The sequence below is a fragment of the Coloeus monedula genome (genome assembly GCF_965178545.1).
Source record: "Coloeus monedula genome assembly, chromosome: Z".
Classification (NCBI taxonomy): domain Eukaryota; kingdom Metazoa; phylum Chordata; class Aves; order Passeriformes; family Corvidae; genus Coloeus; species Coloeus monedula.
Window position 1 is genome coordinate 27862017 of NC_138822.1, and position 24967 is coordinate 27886983.

The 24967-nt window shown below is 34.7% G+C and overlaps 1 protein-coding gene across 2 annotated transcripts in view; it reads left to right on the forward strand.

Annotated features, from left to right (window-relative positions):
• MAN2A1 (mannosidase alpha class 2A member 1) overlaps nucleotides 1-24967 on the forward strand; it is a 110605-nt gene that overhangs the window by 27333 nt on the left and 58305 nt on the right. For both annotated transcript variants that reach the window (XM_082301999.1, XM_082302000.1), the window contains exons 4-10: nucleotides 4631-4802; nucleotides 6494-6621; nucleotides 8106-8279; nucleotides 9213-9399; nucleotides 14593-14770; nucleotides 18814-19016; nucleotides 23478-23663. In XM_082301999.1, coding sequence (XP_082158125.1) covers nucleotides 4631-4802; nucleotides 6494-6621; nucleotides 8106-8279; nucleotides 9213-9399; nucleotides 14593-14770; nucleotides 18814-19016; nucleotides 23478-23663 — 1228 coding nt within the window. The remainder of the gene's footprint in view (nucleotides 1-4630; nucleotides 4803-6493; nucleotides 6622-8105; nucleotides 8280-9212; nucleotides 9400-14592; nucleotides 14771-18813; nucleotides 19017-23477; nucleotides 23664-24967) is intronic.

Consider the following 24967-nt stretch of genomic DNA (forward strand, 5'->3'; position numbering starts at 1 on the left):
AAACAAAAACAAAAAACAATCTTAGGCAGCTTTTAGTTTTAATTTGAGATAGCCTTACCATCAAGCTTTCCAAGTTTTATTTCACAGTCTTGGCTGTGAGCCATTCATCTTTGTTGAAAAGATACTTTTTGGTGAAATTAGCACAGAAGTGTTACGTCAGAATCATCTATAAAATATTAACTTGTATGTCTGTTCTGTTTTTTACATCATCAGAATGATGATGCAGTACTTCTAAATTTTAGAAAAAAATGATGTGCGTATTCTCTGCTTTAAAATGAGGGGTTTTTAAAAATTGCTGATTCTACAAAGGAGCTAATGCCAAATTATTTTCATGTGTGATCATACTTACTAAAATGTAAGTTAAAACTTAGCTTTTGGACTTATTCCTAGTATTTGCATTATTGTCATTGTTGTGTGCCTGTGTATGGTCAATTAAACACACACACTGTGCTTAAGTTCTATAGAGCTCTTCTTTTGAAGGTAAGAAGTCATACCTATCTGTCCTTTTTTTTTTGGTTTTATGAAAACCTTTTACTGTTGCACTGTGTGGAGCTTGGATGTAATTAAGAACAAGGACATCCTCTCAGTTTATGATACTTTTTTACTTAGCTATCAAAACAGTCACTTAACTGTGTTGTCTTACAGAAACTAGTAAGTTGAGAATCAAGCATAAAGGTAAAAGAAAAAAAAATTAAAAATTACTGATAATTTTTACTAACTTGCGTGTACATTTTAAAGATCAAAGAACTGAAGTTCCACTAATATATTTGTGAAGAGAATACTGTTATTTTCTGGAAAGCTGTATAGTGCTAGCTGAAATTTAATGGTTTTATTTAATACTGCCATAATATTAATAAATTACTCAAGTTTCTTGTGTTGTGAGAAACATCACTGATGTGTGAATTTTGGACTCAGTGAAATTAATTATGATCTCCTGAAAAATAAATCAGAGATGCATACTTCTATCAAAAATGCATTAATCTAGTATATTACTGGTGTAGTATTTCAGACATTCATGAGATCTGCCTCTTTGTTAAAACAGACTTCATCAGAAACAAGATATTTTTTAAAGGCTCATTTCCTCTTAAACTTTGAAGGGTGACTTGTGGAAGTAAGCAATTGAAAAGCCTATTCTGTTTTATTTCAACAGTTAATTTTCACCCACGAGGCAAAAGAAGTGCAGATGTAAAAAACCACTCCTGCAGTCTTGCAGGTGTATGTAAGCAGTACCTGAATATTTTTGCTAGGAATGGATCTGTGATTCTTGTCATGATCAAATTGTTAAGTGCTTTTGCTTAACAAAGTTACTTTTTGAATAATGCTAATTTGTCAGTTTCTGATTTTGTCCTGAAACTTTCGCTTTATCTCTACATCTGTGTCAACCATGTTAAAACACAAGGCTGCCTTTCTCTAGTGCAAGGACCTGATAGAGCTTCGAGAAGGAATTTGAACTTGAAAGTGTAGACAGGAATAGTGGCAAATCAGTTAATTAAATGTTTCAGGATTTTTTGTAGAGCAATGAGTTGCGTTGGTATTCAGACATGATTCTTGGAGTCTGCTGTCAAGCCAAGTAAATTTACATTACAGTGGGGAAAAAAAATCAAAAAAACAAACAGCTGCATAACGATGATAAATCTCATGGAGGTGGGGGAAGATAGCAACTTTCCACACTTTTGAGGACAAGGATGAGAGAGGGAATGAAAAGGCAAGCAGCTCAGCAGTGTGTACCCTCCGTTATCACACAGGCTGGCAGAAAATGAAAGTATCCAGCTAAGTCCTCAATATGTATTACATCAAGCCTAGCATAATGACATGAAAAACAGTACTATTTTTTTCTCTTGTTTACAGGATTGTTAAACATTGGAATGGTGGAGTCACCATCCCTGGAGTTTTTAAAAGAAAAACTGTACATGGCACTCACTGTCATGGTCTGATTTATGAGGTGATGGTTACTCAGAGGTTGGACTCAATAATCTCAGAGGTCTTTTACAACCTCAGTGATTCTGTGTTCCTGTGACTTTTATGTTGACAAAGGGCTTTATGTACATTTAAACCAACAAGTGTTATTTTGCTGTTAATATCATATTTAGTCTTGGTAATTGCAGCTCTGAACTATTGCAATTTTTGTGTGAACTGTCTTTGTACTGAAAGTTTCGTATTGGAAATATACTGGTAAACCTTTTTCTTTCAGCCTGGGAACAAATTTTTAGTTTGTGGATAAACACAAGTTGTAGATTCTTATGTTGTATTAAGGACTGAGGTGTGAAATAATATTCTAGCCAGCAATTGTAAATTGATTTATCCATTATTTTGTTGTTCAGCTTCTTTTTTTTTTTAATTTTTAAAAAATTTTTATTGTATGACTCCGTGCAAAATTGAAGAGTCTCTGTAAGTCATTGGGTTTAGTGCACCACACCTTAGGAAGCATGTGTAGGCACTGGGACACACCCAGAGAAGGGCAGCAGAGCTGGCAGAAGGGCTGGAAGGTCTGTCCTGTGAGGAGCTGCTGAGGAGTCTGGGTTTGTCCAGTTTGGAGAAAAGGAGGCTGAGGGGTGACCTCACTGCCCTCTGCAGCTTCCTGGGGAGGGTGTTTCAGAGGCAGTTGGATAATGCTCTTAACATTTTTTTTTGGTCAACCAAGAAGTGGTCAGGCAGTTGAACTAGGTGATCATTATAGGCCCTTTCCAATGCAGAATATGCTGTTCTATTTATAAATAAATAGATGTATGGTAATTACATTTCAGAGGGCTTTCTGTTGGCTTGCAGCTAAGTCTGTGAATACCTGTAAAAACTTCCTAGTACTCTCTGAAGTGTGTTCAGTTCAGTGTGTTAACTCTGTTAACACACTGTTAACAGTTCAGTATGTTACACTCTTCCTCAGCATAATGAACTGAGTATGTTAAAACAAAACAATCTTTCATTATAACACTTCCTACATCATATTGTATTCTTTTGTCAGCTGCTTTGACATTTAGCTTGATGTTTTAGTTAGCCTGTTTTCTTAACATTTTTAAGAATGTTTCAGAAGACTAGTGTAAATTTGCTTTTATTGCTGCAATATAAAAAGACTTTGAAATAGTTTATGATGATGATATATTGCTGTACAGGAAAATTATAGGATGTTTTTAATTTATCCTCCTTTAGTTGTGTGCTAAGATGATACTGTCTCTTGCAGAAGAAATTTCTTGATATAAAGCTATAAACTGGCAGTCTAATACATATGGATATTTTTAATGTAATTATCAGTAAAATACTCCTTTGATTTGTTGAAAAGTAAATGAGAATTGGGAAAGAATAATTGTCTATGTGATCTCAATTCTTTGAGTGGAAGCTTCTATTAAAAAAAATACTACCCAGGTTGAAATGGGAAGAGGTCAGAAAAAAATTTTATTACATATTCAGATTATTCATCAAATTTGTTTTCAGTCTTTATGAAATGATTGCATAATAGTAATTTACTGACAACTTTTTTTTTTGTATTAAGCTATTTCCGTTCCTCTAAAGAAAGTATGTTTTAATTTTACACTTTAAGCCTTCATATGAACTGCCCTGACAAAATGTATTTTCCCCCTTTAAGATAGATTAGACCCCACTTGTCTATCTGTAGAGAAACTTGTATTACAGGTGATGAGTCTTCTAGGTGCTAAACATTTGTAAAAGAAAAAATAGAATGACCTAGAACTTTTCCTCTGGAGTGTTATGATTTTATTTCTTATTTTGCAGATTAAAAACAGTAGCTCTGCATCTACCTAAGATGAATGTTTGAGGTTTTTTATCCCTAAAATAAAGTATAATACATCCTTTCTGAGTCAATAGTCAGACTTTATTTAATCATAAAGTTATTTTTGAATTAAACTTGAAAATTATTTTTTAGTGGTAAAAGTTTCTGCATTTATGTAACTTCCTTGAAACAATGTAATTTCATTCCATGACAGCCTAATCCTGTATCCTATAAGCAGACTGGCACTCTTAAAATGGTAGTGGCTCTGGAGAACTTAACTGGTAAATCAGACTGGAATTACTAGCATAATATTTGTCTGGAGTGCAGTCTTCACGGTGTGGAAGCTTTCACAAAATCTTATAATGTGCATACATGACAAAAGCTGGTAGGAGTAGGAATAGAACACTTTACAGTAAGTAGTAAGCAGATAGACTTAATTTTTTCAGTTATAGTTACAGATTCTGGGAAGAAAGATGTATGTACTCTCTCATGCAAGGTATTATGAAGAGGCTAAAAAATTTTATGTAAGATTGTGAAGTCTGAAAATGTGGTTAAAATTTCTTTTTCCTTTGCATCTCACTGATGCGCAGTTATTTGCATCCATGTATTCTGTTGATCAAACTTTCTACTATGCACAGCATAGAAAAACTAGAAAGTGGAAAGCCTATTCATTTCCATATATTTATACATTTAGGAAATAAAACTTGTGAATTTTGTAAAAAGAAGCTTCTTGGAAGTTTAGCACTTCAAGCTGTCCGTGGCATGTAAAGTTCAGCTTTTTAAGAACAGTCTTTACTTAGCTTTTTTCTGGCGTGTGAGAAGGAGCCAGTTCTCTCTGAGACTGTTCTCTGAAGAGACTAAGAAGCCAGTTCTCTAAAGAGGCTTTATTTCATATTTTCTTTTTCCTAGGTTGGCTGAAGACTTTTGATGATTACTTCAGAGACCAGACACAGCATATTTTAAATAATATGGTTATAAAACTGCAAGAAGACAACCGAAGGAAATTTATATGGTCCGAGATTTCTTACTTTTCAAAATGGTGGGATGGAATAGATAGCCAAAAAAAAGATGCTGTTAAAAGGTTTGAATACTGAATTTTTCTTCCATGTATCTTGTGTTGAGACTTTGTGTGTTTGACTACACTGTAAACTTGAGATTTCACCTGTGATGCAGAATTGCTAGAATAATTGGCTGCTTGAGTTCTGACTTTTTGGGCTTGGTTTGGTTTTCTCCCAGTTGCAAAATAGAGAAGTGAAGACAAATTACTGAGTTGCCTAAAAATTTGACTAAAAGTTTCCATGTACAACCATGTCATTCAAACTGTAATGGAATAGTGATTATGATCTTTATTTGAAGTCACACTAAGGTATTTGCAACTAAATAAATACAATCTTTCCTAGTAGCTGTTTACATATGGTATTTTTTCCTTGTTATGACACATATGAAGATTTTATCAGATTTCTGTTTGCATAAAAAGTTGTAAGGATTTTTTGTGTTTAAATACAAATGTTTTTTATAAACATGCAGCTGCTTTAATGGTAAAGTAGTATGTACTTTACACCCTTGCTCTTCTTAGTAATTTTTAAAATCACAAGTCAAAATGGAATATAGAAGTAAAAGGTTTACCTAGCAATTGAGACAAGGAAGGAAGCTGCTTGGATAAACTTGAAATAAGGATCTTGTTGGGGTTTTCAAAAAGCAGGGATATTTTTTTCTTATTTTTACTAGGCTTTAAGACAGGATCCAACAATTGTTATTTCATCCTTGTGATGGCCTCCTTCTCATGCCCCTCTTCAAGGTGCGGGTGTTGCAGTATGCATTAAGTCTGTGAGATCACAGCTGCAAAGGTTAGGTAAAGGTGGAAATCTTGGAATCTAGGTAAAAAACTACTTGTTTAAAAATTTATGTGCAGTGGTTGAGTATTACAGCACAGCTATGTGGTTTTGTGACATTAAAAATAACCCTGGGAACACAGTAAAGAGTAAATGAGAATCACTAGGGAACTGTGTCTTCTCTTCAGGGGAATCAGGTATTGGTTAAGCTGCTGTAAGACTTGGAGAAGCTACACCTGAGATTATTTTTGTTGCATGCTTTTTCGTTACTCTTATGGGTATCATCTGTGATGGGACTAAGTTTTGATGAGTTCACTGTATTTTTTTCTTGAATTCATTAAGCACTTCTATGCTGGTGTACAACGTAAGTGCTGAAACTGTAGGGACAACCTGATGCTGGGATCATGATCTTTATGTTCACTGACAATAGAGAGACTGGGCCATCCTGTGACCTGTTTCAAGAAGGCATTTTAATGAGTGAGATGTTCTGAAGCCTTTGTAGATACAGTAAACTTCGAAGATCTATCAGTTCCCTAAAACTCTAAAAAGAATATTAGATCAAAGATGGGGAGATATTAGCAGTGCTTGAAATGTGCAGTGTCTAGGCATCTTGGTCAGCTGGCCTTCAGTACTGTGGCACATACATTTTTATTTTTGTAATCTATGCAGGAAACAGCCTTCTTCCTAATTTTAAAAAAATCTAATATGGCACATGCAGTAGAGCTAGTTTTCCTTGCATAAGGGCATTAAAAACTTCACTGTTCAACACTTCATTTTTTCCCTGTTTGATTAAAGAAATATAGTCCAGTGATGGAAGTAGCACAAACAATTTAGATTTTGGCATCAAATTGCTGGAAAATGCCTGTTGAGTATACAGAAATTGATTTTAAGAGTGTGTTTTCATATGGAAGATTCTGAATATGATTTATGTATTTTTCAGGTTAATAAAAGATGGACAATTTGAAATAGTAACAGGAGGATGGGTCATGCCTGATGAAGCTTCTGCTCATTATTTTTCTTTAATTGACCAACTGATAGAAGGACACCAGTGGCTAGGAAAGAACCTTGGTATGTACATTTATCTAAGATTTAACTATGTTAATACAAGAAGTCGATAGGAAAATAAGGTTTTTTTTTTAATTTCTGAGATGCTTACAAGGCTCTCTTTACTCTGCTTTTCTGAAACACTAAATCACACCATTTAAAGGAAGCTATAGGATGAGGTTCTAGTATTTGCCATTCCTCTTTGCAGATAGAAGTTTCTGGAAAAAGTGTATTTGAACTATTTTATGTCATAGCATTTTGTCTTGGTCAATGTAAGACATGCGTATTATATTGGAATAACCAAATATTAACACTAGATCATGCTGAATTTTAGATCCCATGTTTGGTATCACAAATCGTCTTCAATTGCCCTTTCTGCCTTTTAAAAATTATGATGAAATTCTTAAAATTACTTAAAAGTTGATATTTCTTTCATGTTTTTGGATCAATTCTGTGGGCTCTGAATTCATTAGCTTCTCTTTTATAAGGCTTTAAAAAAATTACAAAATTTAGTTGTAGCAGCAGCAGCAGCAGTAGTAGTAGTAGTATAGTATAGTAGTAGTATAGTAGTAATATAAAGCCTAAACCCAATGTAATGTTAGAATTGGGAATTACTGATTGCAGTTACATTGGCTGAACTGTTTTGCTGGCTTTGGGATGTTCTTTTGTTTAGTTCCGTAAGAAGATAGAAACTTTTTTTATATAGAAAATATTTGTACAGTGATTTTAATAATAAATTGAGATTATGTCATCCAATTAACTGAAATTATTTTGGAAAGCTGTTTCACTGTTTTTCTTAGATTGCAATTTCCATAAACACAGCTTGACATAATTGGAGGGGGAAGGAAGACCTAATAAAAGGGTAATGCATTCTTTACTGTGGTTTTTTTTGGAAAGACAGTAAAAAGTGCCAAAGGAACCATGTTGATTAATTAAACACGAATCAGATGTAGCTTCTTTATTTACTAGCATGAAGTTCAGTGAAAAGAGAGTATTAATCAACATGATTCTATTGATCAACAAACTAATAAATCAAAAGAAAATTTAGTTCTGAAGCCAAAAAAGATTAACCTTATTTAAATAACAGGAAAATATCAACAAGCTACCTCATTAATCCATCCACATCCATTAATTTTCTTTCAACTTTCTTTTCCTATTGTACCGTCTGTAAACTACTTTAAGTGAAAGAAGATATGTATTTAATTAATGATTCCAAATAAAGATGTTTGATGCAAAATTGAAACAGCATAGCAACAAGGAGTACTATTTTAAAGTTTTTTATTTTGTTAGAATGCCTTGTTTATAAGATATTTGGTTTTTTTGTTTGTTTGTTTAACGGTTTGATTCTAGTTTGTTAATTCCAGGGTTCTGCAGGAGGTTTAATACCTAACTGGGTATATAATCTTGGAAATGTTATCTTTAGTGCTCTGATTTGAATTATTGGAATGACTTTCTTGGAGTGAAAAGTAAAACTTTCTTTCCTTTTTACTTTTTTCTTTTGTCAACAGGAGTAAAACCGAAGTCTGGATGGGCAGTTGATCCATTTGGGCATTCACCAACAATGGCCTACCTTCTGAAGCGCACAGGATTTTCCAATATGCTTGTGCAGAGAGTTCATTATTCAGTTAAAAAACATTTTGCAACACAAAAGACACTAGAATTTTTTTGGAGACAGAACTGGGGTATATGCTCTTCCTTTATGTCAATTTATTTTGTTAATTTACACAGGTAAAATATGAAGAGAACTCGAATAAGTACTATGGAAATATTTACAGAGGAGCTTTAGCAGAGTTAGTCTAGACATGAAAACTTTAAATTGCAATCCTGTTTAAAAAAAGCCTTTCATCTAGCTTAAATTTAGCAGATTTTTTTCCTTTTTTTTTTCCTCTTTGAATAACAGAAAGTGAAATGAGAATATCTGTGCATTAGGAAAGGCGCTAAATGTAAAAACAATATTGTTGCTATTGTTCCTCTGATCTTCCTTTCTTTTCACTTTCATTTTTGCTTTTACCTTCTCTTGTTTTTTCCATCCTCTCATACTCCTTGCAAGTGTACATAAGAAAAGTAAAAAGGGTGAAAAATTCCTTTACTTGTTTTTTACTTTTTTTCTTCCTCCTACTCCTTTATTTCCTACTATGTGGAAATATAGTGTAGGAGAAGGAACATTACAACTAATTCAAATATTGTGCTAATGAGGCAGTGACAGCAGGGTGATTGGCTTTTGCTTTGTTTTCTTTTTGGTTTTGTTTTGATGTTTGGGTTTTTTTAATAGTTGTTTTAATCCACTCGCAGTATAAAATATGTGTTTATTACCTCAAAAATTCTAAAAATCACGAGTTTTATCTGGGTAAAACATGCCTAACATTTGTCCCTGTCTTTCCCAATCACCTGGTGCTTGACTAGAACATTCCAATCTTGACTGCATCTCTTTTTTTACCCTCTTTATACATATAAGGTATATACACAGGTAGATTCAAGTTATGGATATTCAAAATAAGAAATTGTCTTGATGTGGTATTTTTCCAGAGCAATTCTTGGACTGAGAACATGGGAGTGATTTACTTTTGACAAATCGGAGAGGACTTATTTTAAAGTTTTACTCTATTTTATTCCAGATTTGGGATCCAGTACGGATATTCTTTGTCATATGATGCCTTTCTATAGCTATGATATTCCTCATACTTGTGGCCCAGATCCGAAAATCTGCTGCCAGTTTGATTTCAAACGGCTTCCTGGAGGAAGAGTAAGTTGTCCTTGGAGAGTTCCACCAGAAGCTATTCATGCTGGAAATGTTCAACACAGGTACAGTTTTTACATACTCCTCAAGGGAATAACTTTAGAAAAATGTAATTATGCTGGTCAAAGATGACATCTGGCATAGCTTGGTGAATTTAGTTCTGCTGTGGTTCAACCCCAGTGAGCAGCTCAGCTCCACTCAGCTCACTGTCCCCATGGTGGGGTGGGGAACAGAATCAGAAGAGTAAAATGAGAAAACTCATGGGTTCAGATGCAGGAGAGGCCTTGGTGCTGTGCAAGCCCTGCTCAGAAATAACAAAATCATCTCTCTGTTGTCAACCCTGTCAGCAGAGCAAACACAGATCACAGCCCCATACTGCCCACTGTGAATCTACCCCAGCCAAAACCAGTAAAAGATTTTAAAAGAAGCTTGTCATGGCTAAACAATACCTATTGCATAACCTGGTGTTTGCTCCTAAGTTGGGAACATAACTGTCAGTGAAATTAGAGGAAAAGTTGTAGTTAAGGAAAGGGCACTTTTAAAAATTTTCTATTCGTGACACATGAGTCAGTGTCTGAATGACAGTCAGAACACAGTCATCTGGTTGTAGTCATGTTACTGGTTTACTGTGGTTTTTGTGAATTTTATAAACACTGCAAGTTCCCTGCAAGTGGATCACTTCAGGGGCAGCGTGATGTGTGCTGTAACTACAAACAGTGGTATATTGCCTGTGGTATATCCTTGAAAAACTTGGCAATCTGTGGCCTAAGTTTTGTGAAGTGCAAGCTGTAAGTTAATCTGATTCCTATTTCTTTGTCTCCAGGGTGGAAATACCTGTTCCTTTGTGCCCAGGGTGGAAATTCCTATTAACCTCAGTTCTAGTTTTCAAGTAGAAACACAGAGTTTTGCCACAGTTAAAAATCAAATTTACACTCCTACAAAACTGCTTCTCATTTTTGGGTGACAGGGGCGGAGGGTGGAGGTGGGGAGTTGGGGAGGGAGAGTAAAGGAAGAAAAAAAGGAAAAAAGAGAAAAGGAAGGGAAGTAAATTAAGCTACCAAAGGTTTTTCCAGAAAATGGTTGTGTTCTATGGTCCTGTTGCTATCTTCAGGCTTCTAACTATACCAGGTTTCCAGAGTTAAAAGTTGAGGTACCTGTTTACAGTTTGTGCAAATTGCTGAGCATAACAAATGTATTAAGGAGAGCAGGGTGACTTTTTGGTCCTTGATGCTGAAGTTTTAAAGTGATGATGTGATGATGATGCACTGCTTGTCTACATGTCAAGTATGCATTGCTTTTCCCAGAGTATAAATTTTGACAAGCATCATGAAAACTTCACTTGAACAAAATTCAATTACAAAATATTACTGAAGATAAAACCAAAATTAAACACAATACATTACAATTGCTGTATTTAAAGGTAGGAATTGGTATGATGATAGGAAAAAGTGGGGTTTTTTTGAAGCAGAGAAATGAAAGATGATGGTGACAGGAGAAAAGTAGAAAAAATATGACACTCCCAGTGCCTATTGAATGTGAAGGAAAGCTCATATGTCATTAAATCAAAGTTGTAAAAAAAAAATCTTGACAATATATCTCAATTAGCTGAGACAAATATTTGCAGAAGAGCAACAGCTTGTTTAACAAATACCTAAAACATAGAGGCTATAAATAAAATGTAGAGTATCTGCTTGGAATAGTCTTTTTAAGGGTCTTGATTTTTAATTATCCTTAATTCTTGTGCTTTCTAGATGCAACCTTTGCATTAAAATCTAAATTAGATCTTGTAAAAGAAATGGGTTTTCACATGTCAAAGCATATTACAGAATAAGATAAATGGGGGCAGGTATGTAGTGAACATATGATCAAGTTAAAGTGATTATCATCTCAGTATGGTCTCTGAAACTTAATATTTTGCATCAGTTTTTTTAGATAAAAGCAGTTTTGATGTCTAACAGGGAGTTGAAACAGCAGTATGCTGTATGATACGTCTGGGAAAAGTAAAACTAACTGGTGTTTGAATTAGAAGCCTGGATTATTTACATTTGGAACACTGGAACTACACTTCTAGTGTCTAGTTTCAAATAAATCCACTATAATGCAGGAAGTAGTGTTTTGATGGAGAATGCTAAAACACTATGTGTGTTTTATTAAAAGTTGGAATATTGTAGACAACCAAAAACTTTGTTGATCTGATCTCTGTAATAACATGTTTTACAATTGTTATGATGAGATGTATGAGTTCCAGAACTGAAAAATCTATCTTTATGTCGTAAGTTTTCCAAGGTTACAGGTTTGCAGCAGACTAATTAATCTGCCTCTTATCTCTGATTGCTTTAAGACTAAAAAATACAGAAGATTCATGAATTTGAAAAAAGTTGATTAATTTGGAGACTAGGTTTAGATTGCTGACCTTTCTTCAATATCAAAGCTACAGCAAAATTAATAAAACCCAGATCTTGAATACTCAGCTGGGACTGTTGCTTTTGATTTCTGTACTATTAGGGCCTTATATATGCATTAAAGAGATGCTGAGTTGAAAACTTCAGGCTAGTAGTTGTTGGATTTTTCATTGCCTTGCCACATAAGTTGTGACTCGGCAAGAAGGAATGAAGCAGCAACCTAATTGAAAACCTGTACTTGTTTAATTACACTTCATAACACCTTCGGTTATAAAGACTACCCTTGCACTTGCCCTGATATGCAGCTGCATCCTTATCCATATGTTTGAATGCTGAAGCTTTTCGCACTAGGAAGAAAAAACAGCTGTTGTATTGGGGTTTTTTTCCTGGGTTGTTGAGGTTTTTTTTACCTTGAATGGAAATGAGTTGTTAGCAGAAGCACAGTTTGTTTCTCTCTGAAGCATGGAAATAGGAGAGAATCTGTACTGCAAGTTATGTGCTTCAGAGAAGCAGTAGAGAATGGACTTTCCTCTTCACCAGCTACTGTTCAAGAGCCCAGTTTTGCCCTTCAGCTTTTTTCTCTTTACGGTCACATTGTACAACATGCAATTTGTGTTCAGAATTACACTGCCAGGTGGCATTGGGGGTTAATGTTTGTGATTGCCTACTTCAGGTGGTTGTAGCTCCTCTTCCTTTAACATAGAAAGGGGTAAAACCAGCCATGTTTACTGTTTTGACATGTATTTACTCAAATACTTGGTCTTGCGTTAAAAGAAGACAGTTGTGGTACAAAAAGGTTTTCTTTATTTGTGAAAGGTCTCAAGCATTCAGTGATAGTCTGAAAACTTGAAAACAAAAGGTTTGTCATGTCTGATCTGCTTCGTTTTCAGATTTTCATTCAGATAGGCAGGATAAACATATCAAAATGTATCTAATTCTGTTTCACAGGGGAACAATAACGGGAAAATATTGATGACAGTCACTGGAATATTTTTTTTCCTCCAGAGGTGTTTTTTTTTTCTTCACCATGCTCTGTCTGGGGCTTTCTGCTGGCACTTTCACATTCCTATATGAATTAATGATTTAGGAAGTTATTTGAGGGAAACTTAGAAGGATATACCTGAATTGATGTTCTTCAGTGTTTTTGCAATTGAAAGTGGTTTGGAATGGAGGAAGATCTTGCCAACCCCTTAAAAACATAGAATAATCCCACAGTTATCAGTACTTTAAGAAATGGAGAGCAGCAATACTTAAATTTCACAGGATGTTTGGAAAGAAACCAGGGAAGGACTTTGAAGAGAGATGTCAGAGTCAAATATCCTGTTAACTGTAACCTGTATTTTTCAAGAGACTCAACACTAAAGTATGTTTTTAACCATAGCCTATATGTGGAAAATTTGAGTTAGACTGGCTCCCTAGAAAGAAGCATTGCCAAGTCTTGTGTTGTGGCAGCTGTTCTGGTAGCTGTGTGGTGAGGAAGCTTTTGTATTTAAATCTTACAACCTGTTGAAATCATGGAAAGTATTGATTGGTAATCTGCACTATAAATCCACTAATAGACAGGAGGCAGGGTAATGATAGCCACTGGCTGGATAAATTGTAGTCTCATTAGAACTTTGTGGATCCTTAGCTAAAGTTAATGTTGTGGCCCCGTTCTCCCTCCAGAATACAGTCAGACCTTGTGTTTACACAGTACTTTTGCAATCTGATAAATAAGTAAACCCTGACATGCGGTTCAAAGGAAAGGGGGTTCAAATATAATGGACTAGAATTTTGCATAAATGTTTATATAGCAGTTCTTCAAGAGTGTGAGTTGAAAGGTGATTTTGCTAGATCGTCTATTAAAAAAACATGAAGAAACAAAAAAACCCTCATTAGAATCTGAATTTTCTGCTCTTTTGTCTTTAAAGCCTTGAAATTTGTATTTCTGTTTTCTTAAACATGTTACTCTGGTTTATATTTCCTATGGGAATTATTTACATAATTTTAATTAGAGGGTATCAGCATCTGAAGATACTGATAATAATTGTGACTTGAAGGGGGAGGGTTGAAAATGGACTTTTTCAGTAAACTAGATATCAGACTTGTGATTCTTAATATATTGCTTTTGTGGAACTGATAGTTTACCCATCCTAGAATTAGTAGGTGCCAAAGGATAATTCTGCAGCTTTCTTCTGTGTGTGCACATGTGAGTATTTTGTTTCCGAGTTGTTTGGGGCTTTTTAAGGCCAAAAGCATAAAAGCAGTGGATTTAATTTTTCAGGACTCAAAGATTCAAGAGGGATGGCTCTAAGGCACATAAGAAGCTGGCTGAATGGAGAACAGTGATTTTTAGCAGCAAACTTCCTCCTGAATTACTTGTTTTATTTACAAGGCTGGAGTTCCTCAGAGATTAATTTATGGGCAGTTTTTCTGTCAAGGACATGAAGACATGAAGCAAAGTATCAAAGGAAGGTACCAGAGGGGATGAGAAGAGCTTGCTTATTATTGTAAATAGGAGCTGGAGAGGATTAGGATTGTTATCTAAATACAAAGCAGGTAAACATGATTTGAACTGTAGGTTAGTTTTGGCACAGGCACAAATTGGTCCAGACTGCCCTACTGCTTGAGATGAAGCTTGATAAGCTTATTGAAGGATTTAATTAGCATGGTGTTTGCAACAGTAGTAGGTTGAATATGGTGTCCCAGTGGGGAGAATTGCATCCAGCTTTTTGTTACAAAGTGGGATAATGGAGTTTGGTATGTCTTGTTTAGGGTCATCCTAATGCACAACTTGGTATCTAAGAATTGTTTTGCCAAATGCTGACTTTTTTCCCTCTGTCTTCCTAATCACTCTTCGCTTTTTCTCTCCTCAAGGGCTTGGATTATATTAGACCAATACAGGAAGAAGTCAAAACTTTTCCGTACAAAAGTCCTGTTGGCTCCACTTGGGGATGATTTCCGCTATGCTGAGAGCTCAGAATGGGATCAGCAGTACCAGAATTATCAGAAGTTGTTTGATTATATGAATTCTCGTCCTGAGTGGCATGTTAAGGTAACTACAACACATTTTCTGGTTTGTGGAGAAAACAGTATTTCCCAAAATTCTGAGATTCTTCATGGAAAAAAGAAATTGGTTTTAGGTTCAGTTTTTGCAACTGAAAACAATAGATTGATGTGTCTTGGTAGCTTGCTTACTTTTTTTTTTCCTTTACTACCTTCTCTCCCCGCAAAACAAAACCTTTGCTATTAATAATACCGGCTTGAAAACTATAGATAGTTTCCAAACCAGATTAATTTGGAGAGCAGCTATTAGGTTTTTAATTGTTCTCTTAGTGCTCCTGTTTTCACAGGCTTCAGGTATTGTTACTTACGACTCACAAGATTTGTTACTTAAAACTATTGTATTTTCTTATTAGAAGTTCAAGAAGATTTTGCTGCTTTATTTGAGTCCTCTTGGTTTTACATCCCAAAACAAACGAAAAAGTCTTAAGAGGTGCCATTGCTGGCACATGTGGTAAAATCTGAGACTGACCTGGCTACAAAAGGACTGAGTATACTAACACAATTATCAGATGAGGTTCCACTTCAAATCAACATTTATGTGTGAGAGTTAAAACACACATTCATATGCTCTAATGTGTAAGCTGATGGCCCTAGAGACTTGTACTATAGATGTTCTCTGTATTCAGACAACTTTTCATCATCTTTCGACACAACAGTAACAAATGGGGGACCACAACCTTGGGTTTTTTGAGTGTCACCTGAGAGTGCACTGTTGCTGCTTTCACATTCAGGTTTTTTTAAAAACCTGGTCTGATATCTTTCGTGTGGTTTGTGCATGCATCTGTTTTTCCTTATCTTTTCTGAGACCTTCCCTGATTCTTCCAGCTGTGCATTTGACTAGTGCCTATAGTATGTTATTACTTTCTGCTGACTTCTGGGCTTGTGTTCTGCCAAGATGATTTCTTGGGATTATATCTTATCTGAAAACTGGATTTTATGTGTTTCCTATGGGATGTAGGCGACATGATGTATGGTGAAGGACCACTATGTCTTAGTGGACAGAGATACACCTGGAGAGGGCTCTTCAAATTTTTTTAAATCTAAAGCCCATCTTTTAAAACTTAAGATTGCTGCTATCTCTTGCTTTATTTCTGTCAAAAATGCATATACTGTACAGGTATACACTTTGGTACTCTTTGGATACTAACAGCAACATATTTTCTGTAGTTATGGCTACCCTGGGCTAGATGATTTTGTGGGGCAAAAACTGAAGGCTGTAAGTCTGAAGTCATTCTTCAAGGACCAGTGCTGTCCTGAGACATCTGAAAGTTCCTTTTTGGAAAGGTTCTGTTCAGCCCATTGTCAAGGATTCTATCAGTCTACTTCATTAGGCTAGGTGTGCCCATCTGGAATTGCATTAACCCTTGGTTCCCTCACAGAAGTATCCAGCCCTTTTTCTGGTATTTAATACCCACACAAAAAGATACAAAATCCTCTTTGTCTACCACTTCATAACTAGGGTATTTTTGATCAGCTGGAGCACTGTTGGCATCAGAGCATTTCTCCTTTTCATTTTATTCAGATACTTAGTGTTTTTTCTCTCTGTTTTTGTTGTTCTTTTTTCTTTCTTATTTGTTGCCTGTCTGATGGTGTATTTTTTGGTTTGTTTGTTTTTCTGGTTTGTTTTGATTATTTGTTTTGTTTGAAACTGATGTCATTTATTCTTGAAAATATGAGCTTAGATGGAGAACTTCCACACTCTTCTGCACTTTCCCTAGTGGAATGTACCTCCACAGGCAAGTAACAGGACACGCTCAGCTATGTAAGAACTTAGATTACATAAAGGAGGAGTTCACATTTCTTCCTGAAGTGCTGAGATGCCTGGTATATTACTGCTTACACAAGGGAATGCCTACTCTGCCTTTCTGATCTGAAGAAAGATTTACTCTTTCAGACAGCTCTTTGTGATGTTTATCTAGTGGATATGTCTTTTACCATCTTTTACCATTGAGATTCTCCTGCCAGCAACTATTCTGATCTAAAAGTATGTGGTACAGCACTGTAAAACATACCTATTTTGCTCTTGAGGAATTCAATCCCCCATTCAGAGATCTCCTTTGCATCTATTAGATATAAATTAAGCTGAGTCTTTTTGTATGCCAATAGAAGAGTCAACCAGGCTATTTCACTGTTCCATTCACCTGATTTTGATGCTTCCACTGGTGAGGTTCTACTCCTCTAATTCAATGCAGAAGTGAGATCATCTCTGTGTCTTCTCTTGGTGTATTGTTTTTGGTTTTTGTTTTCTACTTGTAGGTGCCTATGATAGTGAGGGAAAAGACCAAATATCCTAGAAATGCCTGATAAGGCAAGGTTTACTAATGGTGGGATTTCAGGGGCAATATTTATCTTTCTCTGCTTTACTGCCATTTAAAGTGGCAAGTTACCATATTGTATCCACCTAACAAATACTTGGATGATCTGAATGACTTTGAAGTGAAAGTGTTTGGGGTTTTTTAAATGATTAAAAAGTTTAATTTTGTTGTCACAGTGATAGTCTGATAGTCCTTATATTCCAAGTCACTTTTGAAAGATTTTTACTAAAACTTGGTTTTGATGCTGTAAATTGTAGCATGCTCATTGTATGCTTATTGTTAAAAATAATAATAGTAATAGCAAACAAATGTACTTGATATTATCATTATAACTTAAGGTGAGGATACTCCTGGTAACGTAATGTGATCTTCTGTTCCAGCTTCCCTTTTTTTTTTTCACTTTCATTCAAAATCCAGTTTGCCATTTATGCCTTCTTTAACAACATTTCTTGTTACTAACAACATTGGTACCAATCATTTATTTTTTTCTTTTTTTTTGTTGTGCCCCTAAAGCTTGAGGATACCATTTTTGACCTACCCAGTAAAGATCTGCTATTACCATATCTTAGCATTTTTAAAAATGACCAGAAGATAATGAATTTATTTTTTACTCCCACATGTTACATCTCTAACTGCAATTTCTTTGTACAGAGTTAAAAGGACCAGCTTCTGAAAGGAAATGCTAATTTTTTTTTGATCACTAGTCATCTTCGTTAAGCAAGATCTGGAGCACAAGAGAGTTAATTTTGAAAAGACAGGATTAGGAGAACTATGCTTTTGTTACATTACACTATATTTCTTATTTAGTCCAGACAGCTACTTGGGTAAGATTGAGGTATTATTTAGCTTGTGTATAAGAGACTTACTTGTAAGACATGAAATGATGCTTCACTTACTTCTTGACATTTAGATGTTATTTTATATTTATAAATATTTATAAATATTTATAAATACTTATTATTTATAAACATATTTATATTTATATTTATATCTTTTAAAAAAATCATATTTCATCATTTGTAGAATGGTTTTGGTTGGAGGGGACCTTTAAAGCTGTCTTATCCAACTGCCCTGCAATGAGCAGAGACATCTTCAATTAGACCAGATTGCCCAGAGTCCCATCCAATCCAGCCTTGGATGTTTCCAGAGATGAGGCATCCACAACCTCTGTGGGCACCTTGAGTGTATCACCACCCTCATATTAAAAGTTGCCTTTATACCTAGTGCAAATCTACCCTGGTTTAGTTTAAAATTATTACCTCTTTTTTTAGCACAAGAGGTCTGACTAAAAAGCCCGTCCCCATCTTTCTTGTAAGGCTCCTTTATTGAAAGGCTGCAGTAAGGTCTCCCCAGAGCCTTCTCCACTTCAGGCTGAACAACCACAACCTCTCTCAGCTTTTCCTCATAGGGAAGGTGTTTCTCTGATCATTTTTGTGACTCTTCTCTGGACATGCTCCAACAGATCCATCTCTTTCTTGTACTGAGTTGAAATGCTTTTTTGAAAGTACTTCTTGTATTGAGTTTTGAAATGCTATCCAGCTTGTCTGAAAAGTGTGCAGGGGAACTTTAAAGATTTTTGGGATAGGTTTTCTGCTATAAATCTGCTGGAAGAGTGGCATGTTTCTGAAATGTATATGGAACCAAGCATATTCATTCTCTTTGTATTTCTGCATAACGAAAATGGAACTTTATTACAGTAATTCTAATTTTAATTCAGGCCCAGTTTGGAACTTTATCTGATTACTTTGAAGCTCTGCGCAAAGAAAGCAATTTGGGTGAAAAGAGCAGCAATTCATTTTTTCCTGTTTTAAGTGGAGACTTCTTCACCTATGCAGACAGAGATCATCATTACTGGAGTGGGTACTTTACATCACGACCCTTCTATAAACGCCTGGACAGAGTCTTGGAGTCCTACATACGGTAAATACTGCCATCCAGTACATTCATAACGTGTTTCTTGGCACACAGGAGAGATGAATGTGTAAGTATTTGTTGTGATTTAACCCCAGGCAGCGCCTTGCTCATTCCCCCACCAGCAGGATCTTGGAGAATTGGAAGAGTCAAAGCTACAGAACTCGTGAATTGAGACAAAGGCAGTTTAACAGCAAAAACAAAAGGCACACATATGATCAAAACAATAAGGGATTATGGCTATACTGTGAACTTTTTTAGAGAGAAGTACAAAGATGTGAATTTTACTAAGGTTCTTAGAGGAAGCTGAGCAATAGCCAGGAATATTGTGTAACAAGTGATCTCAGACTACTGTTCTTCTGAAAACTGTCTGCATCTTTAAAGAAAAAAATAGTTGCTGAATTTTGGTAATGGAGTATTTAAGTGGTTCCCTCTTGTACCAGACATAAGATAAGATGATTTAACTGTGTTTTAAAGCTCCAGAAAGAAATCTAAGGCAGATGGATATGATGTAAACCCTGAACATTTCATGTATTGCCTTCCTTAAGGATTACAATTTTTTGCTGTAATGGATGCTGCAGTAGTGGAATGAGCAAGAGAGGTGTGGAAAGCAGCATTTTGCGAGCTTGGAAAGTAGTGTTTTGGAGGGAGATACAAGTACCTTTCAGAACAGAAACTATCTAGCAGAACCTGTTCTATTTCTTCCAAGGAATCCAGTTTTTACTGTGATAAAGTGGATGATTCATCATAGGAATCTTTAATTTTCAGTGAAAACAGAGTTGTTTAATACTGCTGTTGGAGAAGACAAGATGTACAAGAGAACAGGAAGAGCAGGACAGATAATGTTCTTATAAATTGGATTATCCAGATAATTGTTTTTTCATAGTTTTGATTAATTTCCTTTCTGTGTCTTAAAATGCACCAAGCATTTCCTTCAGCTTCATCATAGTCTATTTTTTTAATATTTTTAGGTGTGGTTACTTAATTGTAATTTTTCTGGTTTTTATTACGTAGATTGCAGAAACTTCATATGAATTTGTTTGAACCATTTATAACTTTACATTGTTAAAGAGATTCCTTCATTTCAGTTGCGTTTAACTTCTGAAAAACGTTTGGGTATAGAATCTCTGGAGAAACACCAAACTGTCAATGTTCTTAGGTATTAAAACAAAGTATAGTTTAAAAAAGTACCTGGGAGGTTTTTAATTTTTCATTATCCTTTGTAAATAACATGTAAGAAAAAAATGTATAAATATGTTCTCATTGTTCTAATATCAGGTTTTTTGTCAGTTTTGTTTTCAGAAACTGTGAGAACTTTCACCAATGTCACAATAGCTATGAGAACAGCAGGAGTAGGGGTTTTGTCTTTTATTTTTCATTTCTTTAAAGGAAAGGAAATTCAGTAGGATCATATTTAATCCTCGAACTCGTGATAATTATTTCTGTAATATTTTTGAGCTAACATATATCCATCTATATGGGGTATGTCTATGTTTGTGAGGGAAGGAGTCATGAACAGAAGGTTCATACAACAGAAGGTTCATACAACACATGTGTATGTGTTCTTTACCAAGGATGAAAATTTTTAAGTTCCAGCAGAACCAGAATTAAGTAGCACTTCACTCTTACTTAAAAGCCAGTGTTTAGCCTCAGGACCTAATATGAAAACTAACTATTTAAGCAAGAAAAGGGTTTGTTTGTTTAAGGTTTTTCCTGTTTGAAAAAAGGTTTTTTTGGGTTTGGATAGTAAAGAAGTGTAAGAAAACTTAAGGATTTTATAAGGGAGATTGACAGTGATTTGAGACATTATTGACTTTTTAATTTTAAGTGAGAGATGGATGGATTGAAGTGGTTTAAAGGGTGATAAAATATGGACCAGAATTTTATATAATGTGACGAAAAGATTGAACAACAGCATGGTTTGGGACAAGATAGGGACACAGTCTGTGGTTTTATTAGTTACTGATGTAAACAGGGAAAAATTACAGTAAATCTGCAAAAAAAATTGTTGAAGTAATTTAGACAATGAATACTACAGTGATACTTCTAACCATACAGATGGATAGAAAATACTACATCTTGAGAGTTCAAAATCTCTTGGATAAATTATTTATTTAAGTTAAAAATAAACTGGACTTAACTGTAAGCTAGTGTAGGCCTTGACAAATCAGTGAAGCAAATTTTGGTCTATTTGCAGTGTCCTATCAGGGACAGATACTACAAATTACAATGAAGAGGTAAATTTGTAAAAACTATTTCAGGTCATCTGCAGTAATTTGAAACAGAGATGAGAAAACCAAGGCTTTGAACAGCTTTCATGGAAAGGCATTAGATGTTTACCTAAAAGCTGAAGTGTTTTCTAATACCATGATGTATTTCTGAGTGTCTTATATCTTTGACCATTGAACCATTCTAGTGTTTAGAAAAATATTGAGACATGAAAGGAAAACTCTGCATCTGAGAGACATCCCTATTAATAAAAAAGAAAATTAAATTAATGTTAGTTGTGGGGAAGGAAATCTCGCCTTATTTTAAAGACTAAAATTTGTTGTGTTCTCTTCTTACTAGGTACAGTTAGGTCAGTGTTTAGTGGCTAACTCATTTTTTTTAAAAAAGGTGAAGTGTTTTTAGACAGGGTTTATTCACTAGATGAATGAACATCTGATGCCTTTTTTTCAATTAAAATATTTTCATTTTTCTTTCAAATTAAGCTGTATTTCCACTGTCGATATCACCACGTCCCACAGACGTAGAGAGGAGGAGAGAAGATCCAGCAGGCAGGAACTGTGCAGCAAAATTGATTTATTTAATTATTTTACAAACTCCTTTATAGACTTTTTCTTCATAGTCTAATTGGTCAAAGGATCAGCCACCCCTTGAGGGTGATTGGCTAAAATCCTAAAACATCCATTGTCAAATTATTTTTCTACTATACCATAAACAAGACTTTTCAAGGTTGCAGGTGGCTTGGTTGTTTACATAACTCTGCTACCTCTTCTGTGAGAGAGAAAACACTCTCACGGACTTAGAAAAGAGCAGGAAAAATTCTTGCTAACAGCAATATTGTATCCACAAAGCTGCAATAGGACAAAGAAGGAGGGATGCACAGAAGTAGGAATTTGCACTAAGCAACATTTAAATTACAGTGATTAAGGTTAATCTAGCACTAGTAATTAAATATAAGAATTGTAACTTTTAAACACCTTGATTTTGTATGTAGCTTCTGAGCAGTTACCTAACCTGCAAGAGCAAAACCTCATCCTGTTCGTGAAATATTGACAATATGAAAATAGTTTAGTCTGTTATATGGACAGTGCACGTTTCTGTTTAGGTGGGTATGTGGTACTTGCAGTTTTTATAGAACTGTCACCTATGTGTTGCATAAAGATGAGGAGAAAACTGAATCCAAAGGAATTTTTCATGTTAACAATTAATACCATGCATAGTCTGATAAAAGGGTTTTTTTAAAATTTTTTTGTTGTACCTAGTTTAAAATTGAACATATGTCCTCACTGGGAACTTGGGTAAATTAAAGAGTCAACTTATTATCCTTCTTTTTTTAAAATTTATTACTTGCATGCCTAGAAGTTAGCATTACAAGAAAATAAGTTGTTGTGATTTCTTTGTTTTTTTGTGGCATTAACCTGTATCATCTTTGTTGCTTCAAATAGTTGAGAAGTGTTCATTAACCTCTAATAAATTTTGAAAAAGAATCTGACAATTTTCAGACTTGCAAAAATAGAACTGTAACATTTTAGGGAAAGAAGATAGGAAAAAAGTTAACAGATGTTTTCCCAGAATTTATGCAGGCATTTCTGTTAGTCAAATATCCATAATAACTGGCAATTATGGGGATATTTTTTGTAAAATAAATTTAGATTCTCATAAAGAAAGTAAGAATCTAGTGGTAATATTTTAGTGCTAGGCTTTTGCAACAGATGTAGAAGAGGAAGGCTCTGCATTCTGTTCGACATAAGGGTTTTGGAATCCAGTGTTCTTCCTGTTCAGGTGAATGTATAGAGCAGGTGCACGAGGTGCTCTAAGCCCTTAGAAAAATTTAGTTTGCATTAAGTGCAAATGGCAGAATAGATATTGGATAGGGTACAGTTTAATATATTCATTTAAAACAATTTTATTTGATTAATAATTTGCTTTTTGAAATGGGAATTGTATGTTTCTTATAAGGCACTCTACCCATACTGTGGGGTTTTAAGACCAGATCTGTATCCTTCACACATTTATGAGTGTGTATTTCAGTTTGCACTGTTATGTTTTTATTTTAAAAGTCCATCTTCCATCACAGAAGTCTTGCAGATAGCTACCGTGTGAAGATAGAAACAGGCTAAAATGCATAAGAACAAGGTTTAAAGAGCTTATGGAACTATTTGCAGTTTATTCTTTAGATCAAATGTGTATTGCTTTTTACATGTTAACCCCATATAAATACTTGATTATTCTCTGCAATTCCAGGGCAGCTGAAATTCTCTACTCCTTGGCTTTAGTACAGTCCAGTAAATCTGAGAAGATGAGTGTATTTCCTTCCGTGGATAACTATAAATTGCTGACAGAAGCTAGGAGGAACCTCGGACTCTTCCAGCATCATGATGCTATTACAGGAACAGCCAAAGATTGGGTGGTTGTGGATTATGGCACCAGGTAATTTATTATAAATACATAAACTTAAATCTTAACTTCCTTTTGCATTTTTAGAACTGAAGTGTTTATTTCCGACATACGGATTTGATATAGCAACATACTCCACTGATAGTGTAGTGGTGCTCTGCATGAGAAGTGGATTTGATTACCCATGCTCTTCATTTATGAAATATTTTTTAACTCTCTGTGTAAGAATTTGATGTCCAAACAAAATTTTGATATTTCAAAAGGTAGACACATTACTGAGATTTCCTTAATAACAGAAATTTTTTTCAGTAACTGCCATATAGGAGAACTTTTTATATTTGTCTGTCCTAAGCCATGATCAAAGATGTACTAATTTAAGCGTATATTCCTTGGAAAATCCCACACCCTCTGTGGTCTTCCTTTCTTAAATGTCAGAAATCTTTTTCATGTTGACAATCTTTTGCTTGTCGGTCATTGCTTATTGTTTCAGCTGGGGGGTATATTTCTCAGTATTGAGAAATTATTCTGCTAGCTGCTTCATAGAATTTTTTTGAAGAACATTGCATGATATGTGGATGTCTGTGTATGCACATGCTTTAATTTTGGGTTTCTTCAGAAAAATGATACGTATTGAAAAGTTAAGAACTAGTAAATTTGATTAATTGAGGTGATGAAGGTAGACTGATGGTACAGCATGTTCACTAAATAAGTAATTGTTTTAAATGCATCTTAAATACTCCTTGTTTTAAACTATTTCATGACAAGTGTTTTTAAATTCCATGGTTTTAATCTATTATGTCATAGGTATTCACAATTCACTTGGTTATGAGAGAGTAAAATAAAGGTTTTTTTCACTTTACAAATAAAATTATTGAGCTCCCTGTATTTAGAAATCTGTAAACATTGTGTGAATTGTAACAGTGGACATCTTGGTAGTTTATATGGTTTACAGTTTATATTCTTCTTGTTTCTGATTTTCTCTTAATCCTGTGTAAACACAATCTTGACTTTGTGACCAGTGTTTCAGGCTTGTCTCCACTATAGAAACTGAAAATCAAATATACAAATTGCAAACTTTACTAAGGTTAACACTTTGACAAAGTACTTGGTATTCTGAGGATACTCCTTTTGTAACATAGCAGACAGGAGGAGATGTACCTCATTTTCAGTATGCAAGACAAGAATATAACTCAGATATATCTGCATTTTTCAGGCTGGTCACCCATTGCAACTTACTGTTCTTAATTTCATAAAATATTGATGTTAAAAAAATTATTTATTTATCTGCAGCTCATATTTTTGAGTTCTTTAATGTTTTTAAATTTTGATATTACCAC